The sequence below is a fragment of the Homarus americanus genome, unplaced genomic scaffold, assembly GCF_018991925.1.
Source record: "Homarus americanus isolate GMGI-L3 unplaced genomic scaffold, GMGI_Hamer_2.0 scaffold48406, whole genome shotgun sequence".
NCBI lineage: Eukaryota > Metazoa > Arthropoda > Malacostraca > Decapoda > Nephropidae > Homarus > Homarus americanus.
In genome coordinates this window covers 4,051,174-4,072,060 of record NW_024753828.1, presented here as the reverse complement: position 1 = coordinate 4,072,060, position 20,887 = coordinate 4,051,174, and the positions used below count along the sequence as shown (strand labels likewise).

General features: G+C 36.8%; 1 protein-coding gene across 3 annotated transcripts in view; it reads right to left on the bottom strand.

The window, feature by feature from the left end:
* Positions 1 to 20,887, bottom strand: part of LOC121855458 (cytosolic purine 5'-nucleotidase-like) — a 73,249-nt gene that overhangs the window by 17,404 nt on the left and 34,958 nt on the right. For all 3 annotated transcript variants that reach the window (XM_042350397.1, XM_042350396.1, XM_042350394.1), the window contains 4 exons: positions 10,340 to 10,580; positions 6,392 to 6,568; positions 5,351 to 5,522; positions 1,032 to 1,254 (listed from right to left, as the gene is read on the bottom strand). In XM_042350397.1, the coding sequence (XP_042206331.1) occupies positions 1,032 to 1,254; positions 5,351 to 5,522; positions 6,392 to 6,568; positions 10,340 to 10,580 (813 nt within the window). The remainder of the gene's footprint in view (positions 1 to 1,031; positions 1,255 to 5,350; positions 5,523 to 6,391; positions 6,569 to 10,339; positions 10,581 to 20,887) is intronic.

Sequence of the window (20,887 nt, the reverse complement as noted above, 5' to 3'; positions counted from 1 at the left end):
TCCAGGAGTTCCAAGAGATTGCATCATGCTCCAACGTTAAACAAGAAAGGGTTAAAAATTTAATATCACAAAACCAAAATATTGCTAAATGAATGAATGTTAAATGAGGGATAATACAGGACCTGTATATATAGTATTATTTAACCATATTGCATTATGAGTAACTGACAGACACATTGTACAATTACAGTATTATCCTAAGAGTACTGTACAGTTGAGTCTGGATTTACGCGGTATTGGTTTACGCGGTTTGTCATTTACGCGGTGCCTTGCCAGAATTGAAATGCTTGATTTACGCGGGAAGCGGCGCGGGCAGGGTGCGCACAAGGTCGCCCAGTCATCAAAACATTACCGAGTTCTTCACCCGCCACCCACCACAGCCGGCCCAAGTCAGTGATAGTGAGGATATGGACTTATATGGACTTTGAGGGGTTTGACAAAGAGGCCCTGCAAGTCTCTGTGGTGGATAGTGATACAGGTGAGGGCCAATAATCTGCCCTCTGCCTCGGAACCAACCCCCCATCCCTGTGTGCCCAGCCATCTTTCTATTTATGTAAGTGTTAAAAAACCTAATATTATTGATATTTCTCTTAATTATTAATTGTGTGTGCATACCGTCATAAAATTAAGATGTTATTTTGACTACAAAGTACGTATTGTGTCGGAAAAAGTGGAGCTTGGGGGTCGGCCCAGTCTCTCTTTCAATCAGTCCCATATGTTCTGTTATTTCATTTACGCGTTTCTCGTTTTACGAGGTACTCCGCGGGTTCAATTGACCGCGTAAATGAAGACCCAACTGTACTGTATTACAATCCTTTCTTAACTTGGGTTAGTAAGGGTAAAACTAAACTGTAATCACTGTATGTCCAGCTCTTTTATTTAATTAAGTCATGCATTAGATATGTGAATTATAATTCTATTTTGAGATTGAAAATAGACTTCACACTGAATGAAAATTTAAAATTTAAGATATATTTTTGGAATCTATAATCGTTTTATCCCACTGAAAACATTCTTTAGTATCAACTAACTTGTAGAGATCTCCCAGCATAACATCCAAACTTTGAAGTTTGGTGAAGAGAGAGCACTTTTCAGTCCACACATGGAGTTCTTGAACCAACTCAGGCACTATCAAAAAGGTGCGCCATCCCCGAATCTTTTTACTTTTCAAAATATCACCAAAGATATGGTCACCAACATACAACACATCCTTCCCTTTAGCTCCAATAAGATCTGTGAAGACATCGCAGCTTCCTGGAAAATAAACATGAAGTACAGTACAGTACCGTACATCAAAACACCATATGGATGAACAACAGTACATTGCCACAGAGACAAGTTGAGTGAGATCATCATCTAAGTCACATGACAAATACATATTGCACAGGTCAGTAAGAAAAGAAAGAATTCATAAAAAAGAATAAGGACACAAGGGGAGTAATATGGAGAGTATCCAACTGAAATGACAGACAGATTAGGAAGTCTTAGTGATATGTTAGGACAGCCCTCTATGTGTCATAAAAACTGATGTGCAGAGAGATACAGTCAGATCCTACACAGAGATTCTACCAGATCTTTACCTAAGAGAGAAAGTGAAAGAACTTTGGGCAAAGATTCCTGTGGCTTCTCCATCACCATCTTATTGTATCCTCTCAGTGAATATCTGTTGTATGTTTGTTGTAAGAAGGTTCGTGAAATAAAACCAGTGACTTGTTCCCGAGAATTATGTTCAAGTACATCTCCCCTTATATGAGAATGAAGTGATAATTTTGCATTGAATATAATATTCAGTACCCAGTGGTGTGGTGTGTACCCCAACTGTTACCCACTCCCCATCTACCTTCCCCAAATTCCTCTCTCTGCTTTTCCCCAATCTTCAGAGGCGAGACACTTGTAGTAAGTGGTGTGGTTACTCTGCACCTCAACCTCCTCCAACACTCCTCCTCTCTCCATCACCGAGTACTGTGTTGGGTTAATGTGAATTGAGAAACTAGACATATAAAAATATTTGATAAACAGAAACTTGGAGAAAGATATATAAACGAAGGGCTGACACTAACTGAAAGACTTATTCCCTATTCCCAGAGTAAAGGAAGATTTATTAAAGTAAATGAATAAAAACAGAAGACATAGTAAGATGGGAATAAATCAATGAGGATTTTATGGAGAAGTAAGCAATAAGTCTTACATTGAGAACTCCTTTATACCTGTATATATTTATTATCAATAAATACCCCTCACTGTTAACATTATGGTGTTTTAGTCACACAACTTATTAGGAACAAATAGTAAACATAACCATTAGTTTCTGGTAAACAAATAATTTTGGGCTCCTATGACCAATGCTAAGTGTGGGCTACTTTGACCAATGCTAAGTGTGGGCTACTTTGACCAATGCTAAGTGTGGGGTATTTTGACCAATGCTAACTGTGGGGTACTTTGACCAATGCTAAGTGTGGGCTTCTTTGACCAATGCTAAGTGTGGGCTTCTTTGACCAATGCTAAGTGTGGGCTTCTTTGACCAATGCTAAGTGTGGGCTTCTTTGACCAATGCTAAGTGTGGGGTACTTTGACCAATGCTAAGTGTGGGCTACTTTGACCAATGTTAAGTGTGGGCTTCTTTCACCAATGCTAAGTGTGGGCTACTTTCACCAATGCTAAGTGTGGGCTATTTTCACCAGTGCTAAGTGTGGGCTTCTATGACCCTAACACTTTCAGATGATGGCTGAATTATTGAATAACCGATGAAAGGTTAGAGGCTGTGAATTTTTTTGTGGATTTATTACATTTTCAGTGATTAGAAATTTGGATTAACAAAGATTTTCCTATACCTGTACTTTACTGCATTTCCAAAGCTACAAAAGTGAATGCCAATTTTATTTGTCTATTTTACCTCAACTTAGTCTGAAAACTCAAATCAAAATCCCAAGAACACAAATAATAGCAGGTGTCATGAGGTCATTTCTGGTCATCCAACACACAAAAATTCTGGGAGCTAATCATCTAATTTTCAAGAATAATGTAATCCACTATTTACTTTTTCCATCTTCAAACTTAATTATAAGATTAACATCTATGCCATTACTTTTTCAAGACTTTTACATAATTTGGATTTTTGGGTCTGTAAATTTAGGTTTGAATTGTACTAGGAATGTGTTTTTCTGGCCGCCACACCATTACAACTATCAGAACTGGGGAGATTTGTACATCAATGAAGACACGCGATATAATGTACTGTATTCCTGCATGCCATATTTGTACACTGTCCACCTATCACACTTTTGGTCTTAACCCTTCGAGCACTTAACTCAACAAATGTTACATCTAATTGTTTTTGGTAGTGGGCAATATCAAATTTTGTCTGTGGAAGAAAAACTTTTTGCCGTCAAGACTTAATTAGTCTGCCAAGGCTCAGTAAGCCTACCAGTACAGCATACAGGGACATCAGCTTTACAGTTCTGGTGAAAGTGGTATACAGTGGAACGTCGATATAACACGAGATACGTTCCAAGAGAGGTCGCATTAAACCGAATTTGCACTAAATCGAAGTGTTGTTTCAATGGAATAATTCAGTTTGGTACTTGAGAGAAACACAAAATACTAAAAAGACCCAGATGCACCTCAGCCCATCTCCTAGAATAAACAAAACATTGTTTTTTGTAGTACAGGTATTATGTTAAAACAAACACTCATAAATCAACACAGCTAAAATTATGGGACGGTAAATGGTCTGTTTACTAGCGATCAGCTGATGGGAAGATGGGGGGGTGAGGTGATATGTTTGACAGTTGATGCCAAGGTCTAGTGCTTATTTATTTATCTGTCCTAAAGAGTGACTAAGTTTTTCTCTTATAATTGTCACTGAACTGATATGTTCTAATTAATTTTATTACAAAGGGCTAAAATTTTTATCTCTTGTGCAAAATATATGACGTTTATATTCAAATTATTCGCTGTCTTGTATGGATTCTAGCAATGCAAATTATATTCTAACTTTAGTCTGTGATATTATATAAGATAAAAACTGTAAGCCTATAACCACCAAACCCTGGCTGAGATGATGAGGGAGGGAGGGAGGGAGGGAGGGAGTGACAGTGACATGTTTGACAGTTGGGTCGAAAGTCTAATGAAGTATTTATTTGTTTATTTATGTCCTTTAGATTGAGTTTTGGTTTTTTGCTTATAAAATGTCACAGAAGTGACCGGGAAGAATATAATTTACATTGCTGGAATTCTTATAAGATAGTGATTAATTTAAAAATAATCATGCTATAGTTTGCACAAGACAAAAATTTTATCCTTTAGTACATTATTTTGAGTACATGTACAGTACAGCTTTGCCCTTAGGACAGTGTAGCGTGCCCAGAGAAACATTAGGCGCAATTTTTAAATATGATGCGTCAGATAGACTCACGCAAAATAGGAAAGATTTGCTTTAAATTAAAACATTGTCCTTAATTGTGGGTGTCACTTTAAATCAATATTCTTAACTTGAATCGCTTTAAATCGACGTTCTACTGTAACTCAAACTTCATATATCTGTACTGTATACAGTACAGAACTAATACTGTCTACAGTATATGATTACAAGGGGCCCCACCAAATTCATGGATTTTTATTTCACGGTTCTCTATTATTCGCGATTTGACAGCCTGGATGTACCCAAGAATGTCCGCTGGTAGTTTTACAGTTGCCGACATTTTCGCGGCTGGGACAGGGGGCCATACGCTCTAGAGACAGTAATTCCCTTTACCTGTATTGCAAATATGTGTGTGTGTGTGTAGACACACACACACAAAACACACACAAATAAATAATAATTGGAAAAATTCTCCCGCCCCCCCCTCCGGTCAGCAAATGTTATTCCCAGATTTGATGATCCGCGGCCATTTTGAGAACCTAATTTCCGTGAATTTGGAGGGCCTATTGTACTGCATAATGTATCAATTGTACAAGTATTTCATTTATAAGCAGTTATAATTCTGTATTACACTTATATGAACTATGCTTGTAAATTTAAATGCTTTTTTTATCATTTTGACCAGTTTTTCTTTAAACATAAAAAATAAATAAAACAAAAAATTTAAGTTCCCAGTAAACTATATACAGTATATAATTTTTAAGCTTAGGTATTTATGATTTTCAGGCAATTTGAATGGCATATATAAAAACTTCATCATCACAATCACTTGGGAAATACCCCCCAAAAATGGTGAAAATTTCACTAATTTGGGGAGGAAAATCATAGGCAGTGCTCAAAGGGTTAAAGCATAAAAACCCAAACACCTTGGGTAATAACTCTAGCTAATTAATATAATATGATAAAACTGAATAAAAGCAAAACACATACCTCCAGAATACACTTGTCCTATTTTTAACTTGCCAGTATGTGTACCTAATTTGAGAGCCCCAGTGACAACATCTACTTGTCTCATAATTGTCCCATCAAGAAAAAATACTGGCTTGCACGCATCAACACCTACGAAGTCAAAGTATGTTTTCCAGTCTCTTATGTCACCATTCTGTGAAGTAAAGGAAATATATATAACAACAATAATATCTTCAATATCAATACAATAGAACCTTAGAGTATTGAAATTTAGGTGATTTTACAATTATAGTAAAAAAAAAAAATTGTAGTATACTAACAAACAATTATTTTTTAAAGTTCACCACATATAATTTATTTCATCCTAAACCAAACATACATACATAAAGGAGGGAAAAGACATCACAGTATAGAGGCAGTGGCATAGTGAGAGGGGTGCAGGGAAGGGGCCTCACTAGTCCTAGAGGCAGTGGCATAGTGAGAGGGATGCAGGGATGGGGCCTCACTAGTCCTAGACGCAATATTTAACATTTCTGACATTTTCATATTTTTTCATTTACCGTAATCATTTTTTGTTTCGTTAAAAAAAATAATTATGAAGAGGTTAATTCAGTGTAAAGGAACACAAAGAAAATGAAACATACACAGTAATGATGATGGCCGCCATCTCTTCCTACAGCTTACATACATTTATAATGGCTGCCGACTAAGGGTTTATGACACTTTACTACTGTAATAGAGCTTTATCTTTATTTTCCATTATAAATGAGTCTTATTATGACAGGAACCTAACCAATGGGCCCCATACTTATTGAATCCTTAGATTGAGACTCGTTTTATATTTTCCACTGAAATTAGGTTTTATTAGGGGAGGGAACCCAATGGATCTTCAGGCCTAAAGGTACCCAAAAATTTGGCTATTTTTTTTCCCTCGTGGTCACATACTGGTAGCAAGTCCCAAAAAATTCAAAAGTACTACATGTAACTAGAAATTATCCAGTGGAGGGAAAATTCATATCTTGTTAAGATAAGTTGCCAAGTAACCTTAATTCATGTGATTACCTTGTCGGGGAAACTGAGAAGATATTCCATAATGGCATTTGTGTACCAGTATTCTGAGTTAGTGAGGAGGAAGACCTTGGCTCCCGAGTCCCTCATCCTGTCCAAGAGTAGTGGCAGACGCTCATCCTTGTGGACATATAAATCAACACCTTCCACAGTTTTCTTCTTCAGGCTCCCCTGTTGATGACAATATTAAACTTAAAATGTTAACTTTGGACTCCATAATATAAACTGAAATAAATATACAAATAAAATTCACTTAGTTCTTCTGGAGAGCTACCAACAGGTAACCACTGCTATCCCACAAAGTATAAAACAGTGATGACATGATGATGATTAATTAGAGTACAGCAAGCCCTTCAAATTCGCAGGGGTTAGGTTTTCAAAATGGCCGTGAATTGCCAAATCTGTGAATAAAATTTATTGACTGGGGGGGGGGGGGTTACATTTTAACTTGTGTACAAAGAAATGTATATTCCCTTTAAGTGTTTGCCCTTAGGACAATTATTTCTTTTACCTGTATTGTATATATGTGTGTACACACACACACACACACACAAAACACGTACGTACAAATAAATAATAATGTTAAAATACTCTCACAAATAATCAAACAAAAGTAGTATTAGAAATGTTATATCCTCAAGTCTACTCCGTGCTTTGTTATTAATAAAGTACGGAGTAGACTTGAGGGTAGACTCAACATTTTTAATACTGTACTACATTTGTTTCTAATTATTTGTGAGAGGATTTTCCCATCAGTGATATCTCCGCTAGCCGGAACAATTGGTGCAGAGCACTTCCGGGAATGAGAGATTTCTGGGTAACGAGACAACTCTCTCAAAGCCGGAAAATAAATCCTTCATCCCAGGAATTTTCCGTGCAACGGAAATATGTTCTCGGAAGTTCCAGAAAATGCCCATTACACCAACTCTCGCACCCTGAAAAAATCCCTCATCCCCGGAATTTTCCGGGCAACAAAAAATTTTCTCTGAAGTTCCATCTCTTTAACCCGGAAAAAAATCCCTCATCCCCGGAATTTCCGGGTAACGGAAAATTTTTATCTGAATCTCCCGAAAATGCGCCTGATTTTCATCTCTCAAACCTAGGACAAAAAATCCCCCATCCTGGAATTTCCCGGGTATCGGGAATTTTTTTTAGAAATTTTCCGAGAAAATTTCAATTCCGGCTATCGGAGAGTTCCAGGTTTGAGGGATTCCGGCTAACGGGTATATTACTTTATTATTCATTTGTTTGAGTTTTGTGTGTGTGTGTATAGACACATATACAATACAGGTAAAGGAAATTACTGTCTTTAGAACGAATGACTCCCTGTCCCGGCTGCGAAAATGCCAGCAACTTTAAAAGTACCCGCAGACATTCTTGGGTACATCCAAGGTGTCATCCGCGAAATAAATATCCACGAATTATACGGGCATACTGTATTGTATTAGAATGATTTACTGCATTCTCATAGTTTTATTTACTGTTATATTATGAAAAAAATATTTGATGCCATAGAAAAAGTAAAATCTTCAAAATTAGAACTTACCAATATACTGTACTGTAGTTCACACAGTAATCCCGCCCACCAACATAGAACATACAGTACATAATCCATAGCCAACACAAAACATAGTATAATATCTCGCCAACATTTCTATTTTGTTTATGTGTTTGCCCTTATGACGATTATTTCCTTTACCTTCTTCACAATATGTATGTAGGATTGTGTGTGCATGTATATGAGCAAAAAAAGAAATGAAGAAAGTTACGTGTATCTACCCGAAATTACGAGTTGAAAAATAACCATAACGCCTCACAGCCCGGTAAGGTTAGCCTACCGCAAGCACGTCCCAGATAGCTATTATTGTTCACTGTAAATGACCAATGGAAATGCATAAATTTTAACCCCTCAGAAATACAGTACTATGCAAATATAGTTCGACCCCCTACTTTCTGCATAAAATTTGAACATAAAAACTTGAACTATACTCAAGTACAGTGATCCCTCGGTTAACGACATTTCGGTTAACAAATTACCTTCCATAAGAATCTTCAATTCGGTTAACGAAATTCTCACGAAATCATGCCAACATGTTTTCGCTTGCTCACCAGCTGGAATATTAGTCCGCCAATACAGTAATCGGTTATAGGGCTTAAATTCGTTCCCATTTAAGTAAATATCAAGAAGGTTGTACTATTCAATAATTTTCCAAGTTTTATATTAATATTTTTAGTCATTTTAACACTTATTTTACATAATTGCAGTACAGGAAACTAATTTTTGGTGCGCCAATCAGCCACTTGACTCACCCAGCAAGGCGTCAGTTTGTATCTCTGGTCAGTGGAGGTAACATCTTGCTTGTGGCTCTCTTGAACATAAACTATTTTTACGTTTTTACAGTACAATTATTGGTCATTCTGAAATTTATTTTACATATTGACAATATATAGTGCGTTGCAGTGTTGATTTAAAGGAAATAATCTTGAATTACACCTAGTGAACTTAAAATTTTATGGGTGAAATGACGGCATGAAGCATGGGATGATTTCTCTTCCACCCCCACTTCCTTCTCTTCTTCGTTCTCCTCCACCCCCACTTCTAATTCCCATCATCATCATCATCATCATCATCATCAACCAGGAGCCATCTACATACACACCTCAAAGTAAGTGTACTTTACTGCATTTATTTTTACTTTGTATGTAATTTTTGGTGAGCTGGAACCAATTACCCAAAATCCCATTGAAAAAATGGTTTCGGTTTACGAACGACCTTCTGGAACGAATTGTGTTCGTTAACCGAGGGACCACTGTACTGTATATATGGTAGATGTACTGAGACATATGGACAACTTGGTTTATTTTATTATGCTGACAAAATATTATATCAACGTAGTTATAACTCAACACTGGCCGAGCCTCAACATGACTTCATTAAGAATTCATAACCCTTCCTGCGGGAATCAGCTGAGTACAGGTAACTCGCATTTTACGCACGTATGATTTAAGCGTTTTTGGAATAACGCGATTGTTCAAATAATACCAAAAGCTAAGTTACGCGCACCTATTTTTGAAATAACGTGTTCAAGACAATTTAAATTTGTCGCACGTATTCGCCTGGTCACCTGGCAGTGGAGTCGCGTGTGATGCCTGGTGAGGTGCTTGTAAATTATTACTATAAAGTCGCAGTCATATCAACATCAACGATTTTAATATTATTATTATTAATAATAATTATTATAATAAAGTAATAATAAAGATTATTACTACTAATATTGAAGATAATGAAGTAGTATTCTGTACAACTGTGACGACGTCCAACAAGCTTTCTCAGTTCACACCAGCACTACCTTTTCTCTGTGCTCTCATTTGCATTGTTTGTTTATCAAGTATCTTTTTAGTGTTAAACGCTGTTTTCCCCATTGAGCATGTTTGGAAAACGTCCATCTGCCTCCTCTAGGGCGCCTAAAGCTAAAAAGGCACAAAAAACAATCGCAATGGACGTAAAATTAAATGTGATCGCCCACCTTCAGAGAGGAGAGCGTGTGTCGGAGGTTGGCCGCGTGCTTGGTCTAAGTGAGAGCACTGTTCGTACCCTGTGTGGTATATGATGGTTCCCCTAACTTGTACCATTTACATGTATTCTTATGGGAAAATTGTGTTTAATTTACACGTTTTCTAATTAGGCGCTGGTTTTCAAGAACGTAACCCCCACGTAAAACAAGAGGTGGGTATATCTGGCAATTCTGTAGGAGAAAGGTAGATCTTGTAGGATTGTGGCTGGGAAGAAGTGAACCTCCATTACAAAATGAAATAAATATAATTACCAGAAAGCTTATAGCACTTCCTTGGAATTATTTTTACTGGAACAAAAGGGGATTACAGCATCAAACAAACCTTGGAAAAGGGCTAAAACTATGAAACACTTAGGTTGCCTCATACCTTCATATGAACCCAGTCAACGGCTCCCCTAATATCCTGGAAAATGCTTTTGAAGCTCATATAAAGGTCTCCAGACTTGATGCCCTCTGTCAACTTAACATACTGCGGAGAGTTACTGAAGAAGTCAATAAGGCAGGCAACCATGTAGATCTCTGGGAGATTGAATAGAGTGTTCATCACATAGATCCTGGACTCATCCAGGTGGATGAATTTGTTAGGATACAATTCATGAACTTCTGATCTGTGGAAAAAAAGAGATAAACATAAATAAGTAAAATTAGCTCTAAATTATGACTCGTCCATGAATTAACTAAAAAATAAATATCATTCCACTCACCCAATGCAATAAAATACTTGTTTAAAAATTACAAAATTATCAATGTGAAACACCTCATAAAGTCATGAGGATTACATTATAAATCAAAAGGAAACTATTAAAATCATGAAAGTTTTGAGACAAAATACTGTATATTTACCTACATCTGCAGGAATAGTCATAACTCAGAAAGCAATATATAATACAATAAAATTAAAATAGGCTACAATAAATGAGGAACTGATCCTAAAATCCTAGTTAATAATGTTAGCAAATGGTCCAAGATAAAACACTGACTACCTTATCTTAGAGAACCTTTTCATTATGTATATACCCCTGTACTGTACACTCTAGCACTAAAGTCACTGACAACTGCTTGGTCATGAGGAAAATCGTAAGTTAAAACTGTGACATGATATAATTAAATAAGAATTTTAATAAATTTAAAAATCTAAATTAAAATACTACTTTAAAAATATGCAGTTAAGTACTGTACACCTATTGCAGTAAAAAAAAATTCCTTATTACCAGAGGTGACTAGTGCACAGTAGGTTCTGTGCCACTGTCCATGAGTTTAGTCCTTGTGTACAATAAACACTGTTCACTGTAAATTTTCAATCCATTTTGCCAATTTATGATCCACTGAATTGTAGTATACAAAACATGTGTACTGAGTACAAACCTGGACCTCCTATGATCCAAATTATAAATTATAGTTTGAATACTCTGAGAAGTTATTAATGCTACCGGTACACATCATAAAACATACTTCATAATGTTTAGAGCTAATATACCGTGAAAGGTCAACAAATTAAAGAGTTGTTTACACTACCATCTTGTTTTAAATCTGCAGGCAATGTTAAGTATTTAAAATTAATACAGTGCAACACTGTAGTTACAGTTATGTATAAAACACATTTTTCAATTTACAGTCACGACAGGCAAAAATAATCTTTGATGATAAGTAGAATTGAGGAAGAACAGCACAGAACATGTACTGTATAATCAGGAGTGAATAATTAATCTGGCTAACAACATCTGATCAGTAGTATTGCTATATCTCAAAACTAATTATGGTAGCAGATGAAAATTTAATTCTCTCATGATTAAAATGTACTTTTATATTTATAAAAAAAGCCAAAAAATTAATTTAAGAGTCTAAGCAAGTGATGTAAACATGTACTGTACATTATATCACAGGGGAGGTGGAGAATAATGTAAGGTCAAACAACCCAGTGTTTACTGTAATGTACAGTAGCTAAAACAACTATCTGTGCATACTTTGTGGGAAACAATACGAGACCAGACAATAAATTTTAGTATATGAGGGCTATCACTAGTCACCCGTAAAATTTCGGAGCATATCAACCCCACCTGCACAGATAGTTGTTTTAGCTACTGAATACAGAAATGACACACCCAGTTATACATACTCTACAGACACACACACACATTCTGTAGCTATAGAGGAAGAAGTGAGACAATTTAATGATTACTGCTGTAATATGGAATCTAATTCCAAAGTGAAAATGAAGACTAGAATACCTTTACAATACACCCAGTAAATACTGTACTGTATATAACAACATTATACAACTCCACACAGCTGGTTACAATCTGTTGATGACCGTGGTGGAGAGTAATGATGTACAGTAGCACTATGCACTTCATCACATACAGCACTAAATTTTTTCTTTAAGATTTACTTTCACAATAGCCTTTTATTTTTTGGATATTTCTACTCCTACTTGAATAAATTTTAGAAAATATACTTTTACTCCACTACATAATTTTCAAAACCTCTCCTGGCTTGTTGCTGCACTCATCTGGTTGTCCAGATGATGGTTGTATTACCTTTGTCTCATCAACAAGTCAATGGGCATGTATTTTTATAAGTTTAAACTCACTAATCACAGATATTTACCAGAAGTCAGGTAGTGCAGTACATTGACTTGTGGACAGTTCATCAAGTAAGGTGAAGAGGTGACCTAACTTTCAAGTGACAACACAGTCATGTTATTGTTGACTATCCCTGACAGTATTCAACCCCTATATTATGGGGATTCCAATTTTATTATTTGGGTAAGACCAGACATTTCATTCAGCTCAGAGGTGACTCCGTACACAAAGGGGTTAGTAGGCTATCTCCACTAACCCCCTTCATTAAGGGGATGCCACTTTAATGTTTTATTTAGCTAATGGCAGACGATATTATTCAGCTCAAAACCGACACCATACACAAGGGGTTAAAGGATTTATTTTCACCAAAGAAAACCATAAGAAATTTGGTAAATATAAAGTGTGTTTGACAAGAAAAGTGGATATAACAACTTCTGTCAACTCTCCCTTACAATTAAGGAAACAGATTTATGTGACCAAATTTAGTTATAAATATTTTAATACCTGTATGGAAATTTCTTTATATTTATTTTTTAAACTGAAGGAAATTAATTCATCTAGATTGTGGTAATTTTTTTGGTAAAATTAATACAGTGTACCATTAAAAATTTTTACGAGTATATGAATATTATTCAGTACTACAGGATTTTACTTTGGTGATTATATTCATTTTTTATACAGTGATCCCTCGGTTAACCAGATTTCGGTTAACGAGTTACCTCCCATAAGATTCTTAACTTCGGTTAACGAGCAATCCCTCGGTTAACGAGTTTCTTACGAGCCGACCTCAACAAGTTTTCGCTTCCACTTGGCGGTCAACCAGCTTTACTATTAGTCCGCCAATACAGTAATCGGTTCTAGGGCTTAAATTCCTTACTTCTTTAGTAAATATCAAGAAGTTTATACTATTCAACAATTTTAAAAGTTTAATATTAAATTTTTTAGTCATTTTAACAATTATTGAAGGTAAAGTGATTAGTTTTATGCACGCCATCCAGCCTCTTAACACAGCAAACAAGCGTTAGTCTCTCTCTGTTTTCAGTGGAGGTAACATCTTGCTTGAGACTCTCTTCAACTAAACGCTTTTTTTGTTTCCAAGCAAATTATTGGTCATTTTGAAATTTATTTTACATATTGACAATATATAGCGCAGTGCAGTGTTATTTTAAAGAAAATATTCTTTATTTACAGCAAGTTTATAACTAAAAGATCACGTGTTGATATTGTTTGAATCCAGCATGGGGCCTAAGAGATCAAGAAAAGCGATTTCAATCCAAACCAAGCAGGAAAATATAAGAAAACATGAACAAGGCATTAGAGCAAATGCACTATGCAAAGAATATGGCAAGTCGACATCAACTGTGTCGACAATTCTTGCACAGAAAAACAAATTTAAAGAAGTGAAAGTGAGAGACAAATCTACCAGTGTTTAAAAGTAGATCCCTAATTGCAGAAACTGAGAGGTTACTTCTCATCTGGATTAGGGAAAAACAGATGAAAGGTGATTCAGTTTCTACTGAAGTCATTTGTGAAAGAGCCAGGGAGATTTACGAACATTTAAAGACAGATCAACCTGGTTCTTCAGGCACAGAATTTGAAGATTTTCGGGCCAGGAAAGGCTGGTTCGAAAAATTTAAGAAAAGAAGTGACATTTTCAGTGCTGTTAGGCATGGTGAAGCTGCCAGTGCCGATAAGGAAGGGGCAGCAAAGTTTTTAGTTGAATTTAAAGAACTGATGGAAGAAGAAAATTATCTTCCACAGCAAGTGTTCAATGTGGACGAAACTGGGCTGTTCTGGAAAAAGATGCCCAAAAGAACATTCATCACCAGAGATGAAGCCACTTTACCTGGGCATAAACCCATGAAAGACCATCTCACTCTATTGCTTGGTGCCAATTCTTCAGGGGATTTCTGACTGAAGCCTATGCTTGTCTACCACTCTGAAAACCCCAGGGTGTTCAAGCAACAGTAAGTGGTAAGAACAAAGCTTGGAGTTTATTGGAAGTCCAACCCTAAGGCATGGGTGACAAGACAGCTCTTTATTGAATGGGCTGTTGATGTGTTTTGCCCTTCTGTCAAGAGCTACCTAACCACCAATAAACTCCCTTTAAAGGCTCTTCTCCTCATGGATAATGCTCCTGGTCATGACCCTGAACTTGCCAGAAATTTGGAGTATCAATTTGACTTTGTGAAAGTGTTGTTTTTGCCTCCAAACACTACATCAATCATACAGCCAATGGACCAGAATGTGATCAGCAACTTCAAGAAGTTGTACATGAAGAAAATGTTTAGGAGGTGTCATCAGGCAACTTCCAATGATCCTGAACTAACACTGAAACAGTTCTGGAAGACACAATTCAACATCCTGGAGGCTGTAAAATTGATTGTGTCATCATGGCAAGAAGTCTCCACTAGATCCCTCAATTCTTCATGGAAAGCACTGTGGCCATCAGTAGTCCATGATTTTGAGGGATTTGAGGAAGAAACAGAGTTGGACCAGGAGATTGTGTCCATTGGTCAGTCATTGGGCCTTGAAGTGGAGGAGGAGGATGTAGAAGAGCTTGTGATGTCTCATGAGGAGGAACATACTCCTGATGACTTGAAGCAACTGGATGAGATGTTACAGGTAGAAGCTGACAGTGATAAGGAGGAAATTGAAAGTGATGACCATATGTCAAATAAAGAGTTGAAAGATGTGATTTACCACTGGGAGAAGTTCAGGGAACTGGCTTCAAAGCACCCAGATGTGGAAAAACTGAACTAACTTTGTGTCATGTTGAGGACTCAATGGTCTCTTTCTTTAAACATAAGTTAATGGTGAGGAGGAGAGATGCCCCACAGACCACAATTGACAATTTCTTCAGGAAAAGGCAGAGGGAACAAGATGCTATCCCTCTGTCTTCCACTTCAAGGAGAGAGAATGATGCTAGCCCTCAGCCTTCCACTTCAAGGAGAGAGGATGTTCATGGTGGAGAATCTGTCAGTCCAGAGGTTCCTGACATTTTCATGGAAGGTGATTCACCTTCCAAGAAGCAGTAAAATGCTTCTCCTCCACCTCCACTTCCTTCTCTTCTCCGTTCTCCTCCTCCACCTCCCACTTCAAATTCACATCATCATCATCATCCAGGAGCCTTCTACATACACACCTCAAAGTAAGTGAACTTTTCTACCTTTTTTGTTGAATTTAGGCAATTTTCGGTGAGCTGGAACCAATTACCCAAAAACCCATTGAAACGATGGTTTCGGTTAACGAGATTTTCGGTTAACGAGCAACCTGCTGGAACGGATTGTGCTCGTTAACCGAGGGACCACTGTACTATCAAAAAATTTTCATTAAAATATAACCATAAATAAAAGCACGAGATTAAATCCATCTAAAACACAGAAATACGAGATAATCACAAAGGCACGTGCTACACCCATGAGTGCACGCGCTTTGGGATAACTGAGAAGTGTCATACATACAAAGCAGATGAACTTACTGATAGCCTCAGCTTTTTTGTGCATGTTCTCTACCCTTACTTGTATTATCTCATGTCAAAAAACTACATTTTCTGGAAATGTATTGTTCATACACTTATTTATGTATGAAAACCTTGTATGGTGTTGAATATTTACATCACTATTTATTTTGAACTAAATTTTAGTAATGGACGCTCACCTCCTCCTCACCCCACTCCTACGAAATCTACCTTTCTCCTACAGACTGCTAGATACTTAGCTGAGTTCCGCACGAAGGGGTTATGAATCTTAAATGAAGTTCTCTTGAGGTTTCAGCCAGTGTCGAGTTGTAGCTACGTTGAATCTTCTTAATTGTAAAGTAATATAAAAAAGACTAAGTTGTTCTTCTTTCTCAGTATGTCTAGTTGTGATGGTGGTGTAAGCAGCTCTGGCTTCCAGACTCGAGCAACAGCTCACTCTGCCAAAAAGCCCACCCAAAAAATTGGCATCACTATGTGACACGTTGTCACTCATTAGATTTATGGATTACTTGGACAACCTCACTTGTTACATAAAATTAATAAAGTTTAGTAATTACAATACAATTTAATATAATATTAGTGTATTTATATAAACTAATTCACCAGGATTAAAGCGATATACTTTTCCCAACTCGGTGAAATCATCCGATGGCCACCTATGCTCATCAGACTAATTTATTCATAATACTGTAGTAATAATCCAACACCACTAGTTATATTTTATACAGTACAAGTGAATCATGGACTATATAAATTACACAAAAATCCATGATATACCCATAACAAGAAGCACATTCAACAATTTTTTAATACAGAAGCCCACCATCCACATATACGGTGTTATAATGCTCCTGGTGGCCAGTTGACAAGGCAATACAGTATTTATAAGTTATTAATATTACGTGGAAATATACAAAATAATTTCCACATGGGGTATAAAAGCATTTTTCATTGCTAGGAGGAGCTTCAAGACCACGTACGGCATTAGAGGGAACTGCTCCATCACAATGTTTCATACCATGTACTTATTTTCAAGAACTTTAGGTGTATCTTTCATTCACATTTAATATTCTGCACAGTACACCATTTTACTAATGACAATATTCAGTTTCGAGTACCTGTGGGTTTCCATAGCGAATGCAGGAGATCTCTAGCCCAGCATGGAGGGAATATTCACTGGATCTAGTCATTTCGTTAATACTGATGGTTTCATTTTACTGTACTCATGTTCCTCAAACAAAAATTTATCATCATTTACCAACCCCAGGTCCTCTGCCTTCTCTAACTTCTTAAAATTAATTTGCTTATTTTCATCCTTTATTACTGTATATGCTACATGACTTTCTACGGTCCTGGTAACAGTCATCACTTAACACTCACAAGGTCTGGGGCTGCGGAGACAGCCACTCATCTTGTGGTACAGGTGTATGGTATAGTACTGTGTATAGCTAGGAGTGTTAAAGACATGATCCATCAGTCTCACTCTACAATCTATACATTAAATACTTATGAATTGGTTGAGACCAATGTAATATTACCTTAGAATTCATTTTTGAAACAAAAAAATTCATATACAGTAAAGGTTGTACTGTACTAGGAGGGGAGCGTATCGATGTGACAAAAAGTTTATTATTTCTAGTAAATTTTATGATCAGTTCTTTCTGTATGGTTGGTTTTTCCTCACACCAAGAGCATTTATGGCGTTCTGTCCTGCGGCTTAAACTGTCTGAGGATTGTGGGCACACCTCTGGCAGTGCCATGAAACCACCAAAGAAAAAGAAAACATTCAAGACTCTTTTGGAAATTGTACAAATTCTCATGTGTTTGGATGCTGGGAAAACTGCCAACCACATTGTTAAGGAATATGGCAAAACGAATCAACAATAAGGGCAATTAGAAAAGACAAGGAGAAGATTCAGAAGGCAAAAGTTTAGCCTTTCATCACTAGTGCGGGATGGCTGGAAAGGCTAAAAATAACGCTACCACCTCAAGAGTGTGGCGTTGTCGGAGGAAGCAGCCAGCGCTGATCATGAGGCAGCCGATGCATTCTGTAGTGGGGTACCATTTTGTATGCATTTACAGGCCCTCGTCACTGAAATACGTTAATAAATAGTTAATTTACGGACCAGTAAAACTTTTTTGCGTTTAGTTTTGCATTTCAGTGTACAACTCATGCTATATTAGGGCTATAATAACATGTATTGGGGATAAAATTCAAGCAGTGGATGGTCTCACAGACTTAAAAACATGAGCCCCTATTTTCCCATTTGTTAATGGATTTACAATTGCATAATTTCACAAATGTGTAACTCCTTTAGGGATGCAACTTCTCCCAAAAATGAGGATTTACTGCACCCTTGTGAATCACATTCAGATAAATTAACAACATAGGATGTCACTATCATCACTCTTGGTTGAATGATCCATCAATAATTTTTTTTTTTAAATAAGTATCCTTCTTTAATATTTCTTACATGAGCTTGCCGAGGCATCAGCTTTATGTTTCTGGCCAATAGCTGATATCTTACAAAAGAGGGCATGTGATGTTATAATGTAAAGGGATCTTGGAAGACCTCTTCATTATACACACACAAGCTCACACATAAACACAACTTGTTTGAGTGCTACAACACATCTTTTTATACTTTAAGTTGTAAAACACAATACAGAAGTAATGCAGTGTTATATATCTATAAATTATATGACCTATATTGTGACACAAATTATGCGTAACATTTAAAGACTTTATTCGTTGCCAAGATGGTCAAGCATGAGATGATGTGTGGAGGTGTGTGATGTGTCCCATATGGTGATTCACTGTTTGGCCCAGAACCAATATTTAAAACTCAGGATACATTCATAATAGAGTACTAAGCATTACTCAACACATTTATGTGAATAAAATTTATACAGAGGTGCCTTGTCCTTGTTAGCATACCATACCTCAAATTCTGGGGCTATGAAGGGCTTTAACAAGCTGAGTCTATCAGTGCATTGGGGTGCCAAGAAAGAAGTGTGAACATTAAGTATCTTTTCAGTTATGGTACTTTAAGTGATCTATGCCAACATGTGAGGATTGACTACATGCCCAAGAACAAATTATCCTTGCTTCAGCCCAAGAATCAAGGGATAATTGCCACCTTAAATTCCTTCTATTTTAGAAGATCTCTCTGCCAAATCATACAAGCCACTGATGGGGAAGAGAATCAACAATAATGGAATTCTGGCTCATACATAAAATCATGAGTACTGTTGACAACATTGCTAATTCGTGAGCTGAACTGAAACAGTCAACTATGAATATTTCATTTGGAAGAAAATCTGGCCAGAGTGAGTGCACAACTTCAAAGGACTTCCGACAAGAGACAATCTGCAAACAATTCAACAACATATAATAACTTTCATGAAAGACATTGGCTTTGAGGTAGTAAAAAAAGCTGATGTTGTTTAATTACTCGAGGCAATTGATGAACAACTCAGCAATGATGATTTACTGATGCTAGCAAAAGAGCAGCTGCAGGAGTTCAGACATTCCAGTAGCCCCACATCAGCTGACCAAAGAACAATTGCCAGAAGTCTTCAGTAGTTTTGACCATGAACTTGATATCTTGATTGAAAAATGACCTCAGCCATGACTGTAGCCTCAAATTAAAGAGATCGACAGAGGATGCACTCAGCTGCAGACTGAGAAGAAGAAAACAGCATATCAATCAACACTGGACTCATATTTCAGACCAGGACCTACTCTTCTAATGCTGTTACCACCTAAGGAAAATGATGTTGCTGATGATCTACAGGGGCTCTTACTGCCCCTCCCTCACCCTCCAATATCTCCTCAACATCTTTGCACATCAAATTCACAGTACAGTACTGTATCTGGTTAGTAAATTAGTTTTGTTTGTCAATATATTGCTGCTAACCCAATAAAGTGTGGAAAATAGCCATGTGACATTGATGATGATGATAAAGTACACTGCCGTTTCAATATTTATGCATGCAAATATTTAAGTTGTGTTTCAAGAAAATATTTTTTGAGGAACATATCTCCCAATTTATAACAGTAATCAATGGATAAATATGATTCAATATGTGGTTATTCAATTCAAGCCAGGGTTTTTTGGAACCAAATCCTATTGCAAATCAAAATACAGTATACTGTACCCATATCCATCAGGTCTCAATAAGAAACTTGGATATGTCAAGAAACAATCAACTCCTTTCTGGATTACTATAGTTCCAGTCATAATTAGGTAATGAAAACCTTGGGTTTTCACCCCATGGACTTGTTGACTACAGTATATGTTAGATGCCTGAACAAGGTATATAAACAGGTGCTTTGACTTTGGTACCCCTCATGGGATGCTCCTGGTTGAATTTGGTGATAAAATTTAATGAATAGCTGCTACACTGACATACCACTGCAGAATATAGGTGATTCTTCCTCTTAGAAGCTCTTGACAATTTTTTTACACAAAATTGAGAGACTGAACTACACACCAGAGAGAAGTCGTTTCTCTCTGCCACACCATCAACCACACAAGTTGTTAACTTATGTGAAAGTGGGTCCAAAGGGCCAGATACTACTGTATAATGCTATCACTGAGCTTCAACAACTAAGGTCTTTAAGTGCATAACAAGGTTGGTAATTACTCTAGTCCATCAACAATTAAACAGTATTAGAGATAGTAGTCTGTATTTGCTAAGTCTTCAGTACACAAGGAGGCAAAGTAACCAGCACTGCATTCAACAGTTTTCACTTCATTGATTGCATAGCTACATACTCAATCATAGCTGGGTGGACTGGAGGTGCCCAAGGTATGAACCAGCAATTGTATCCACTCAACCACTGCAC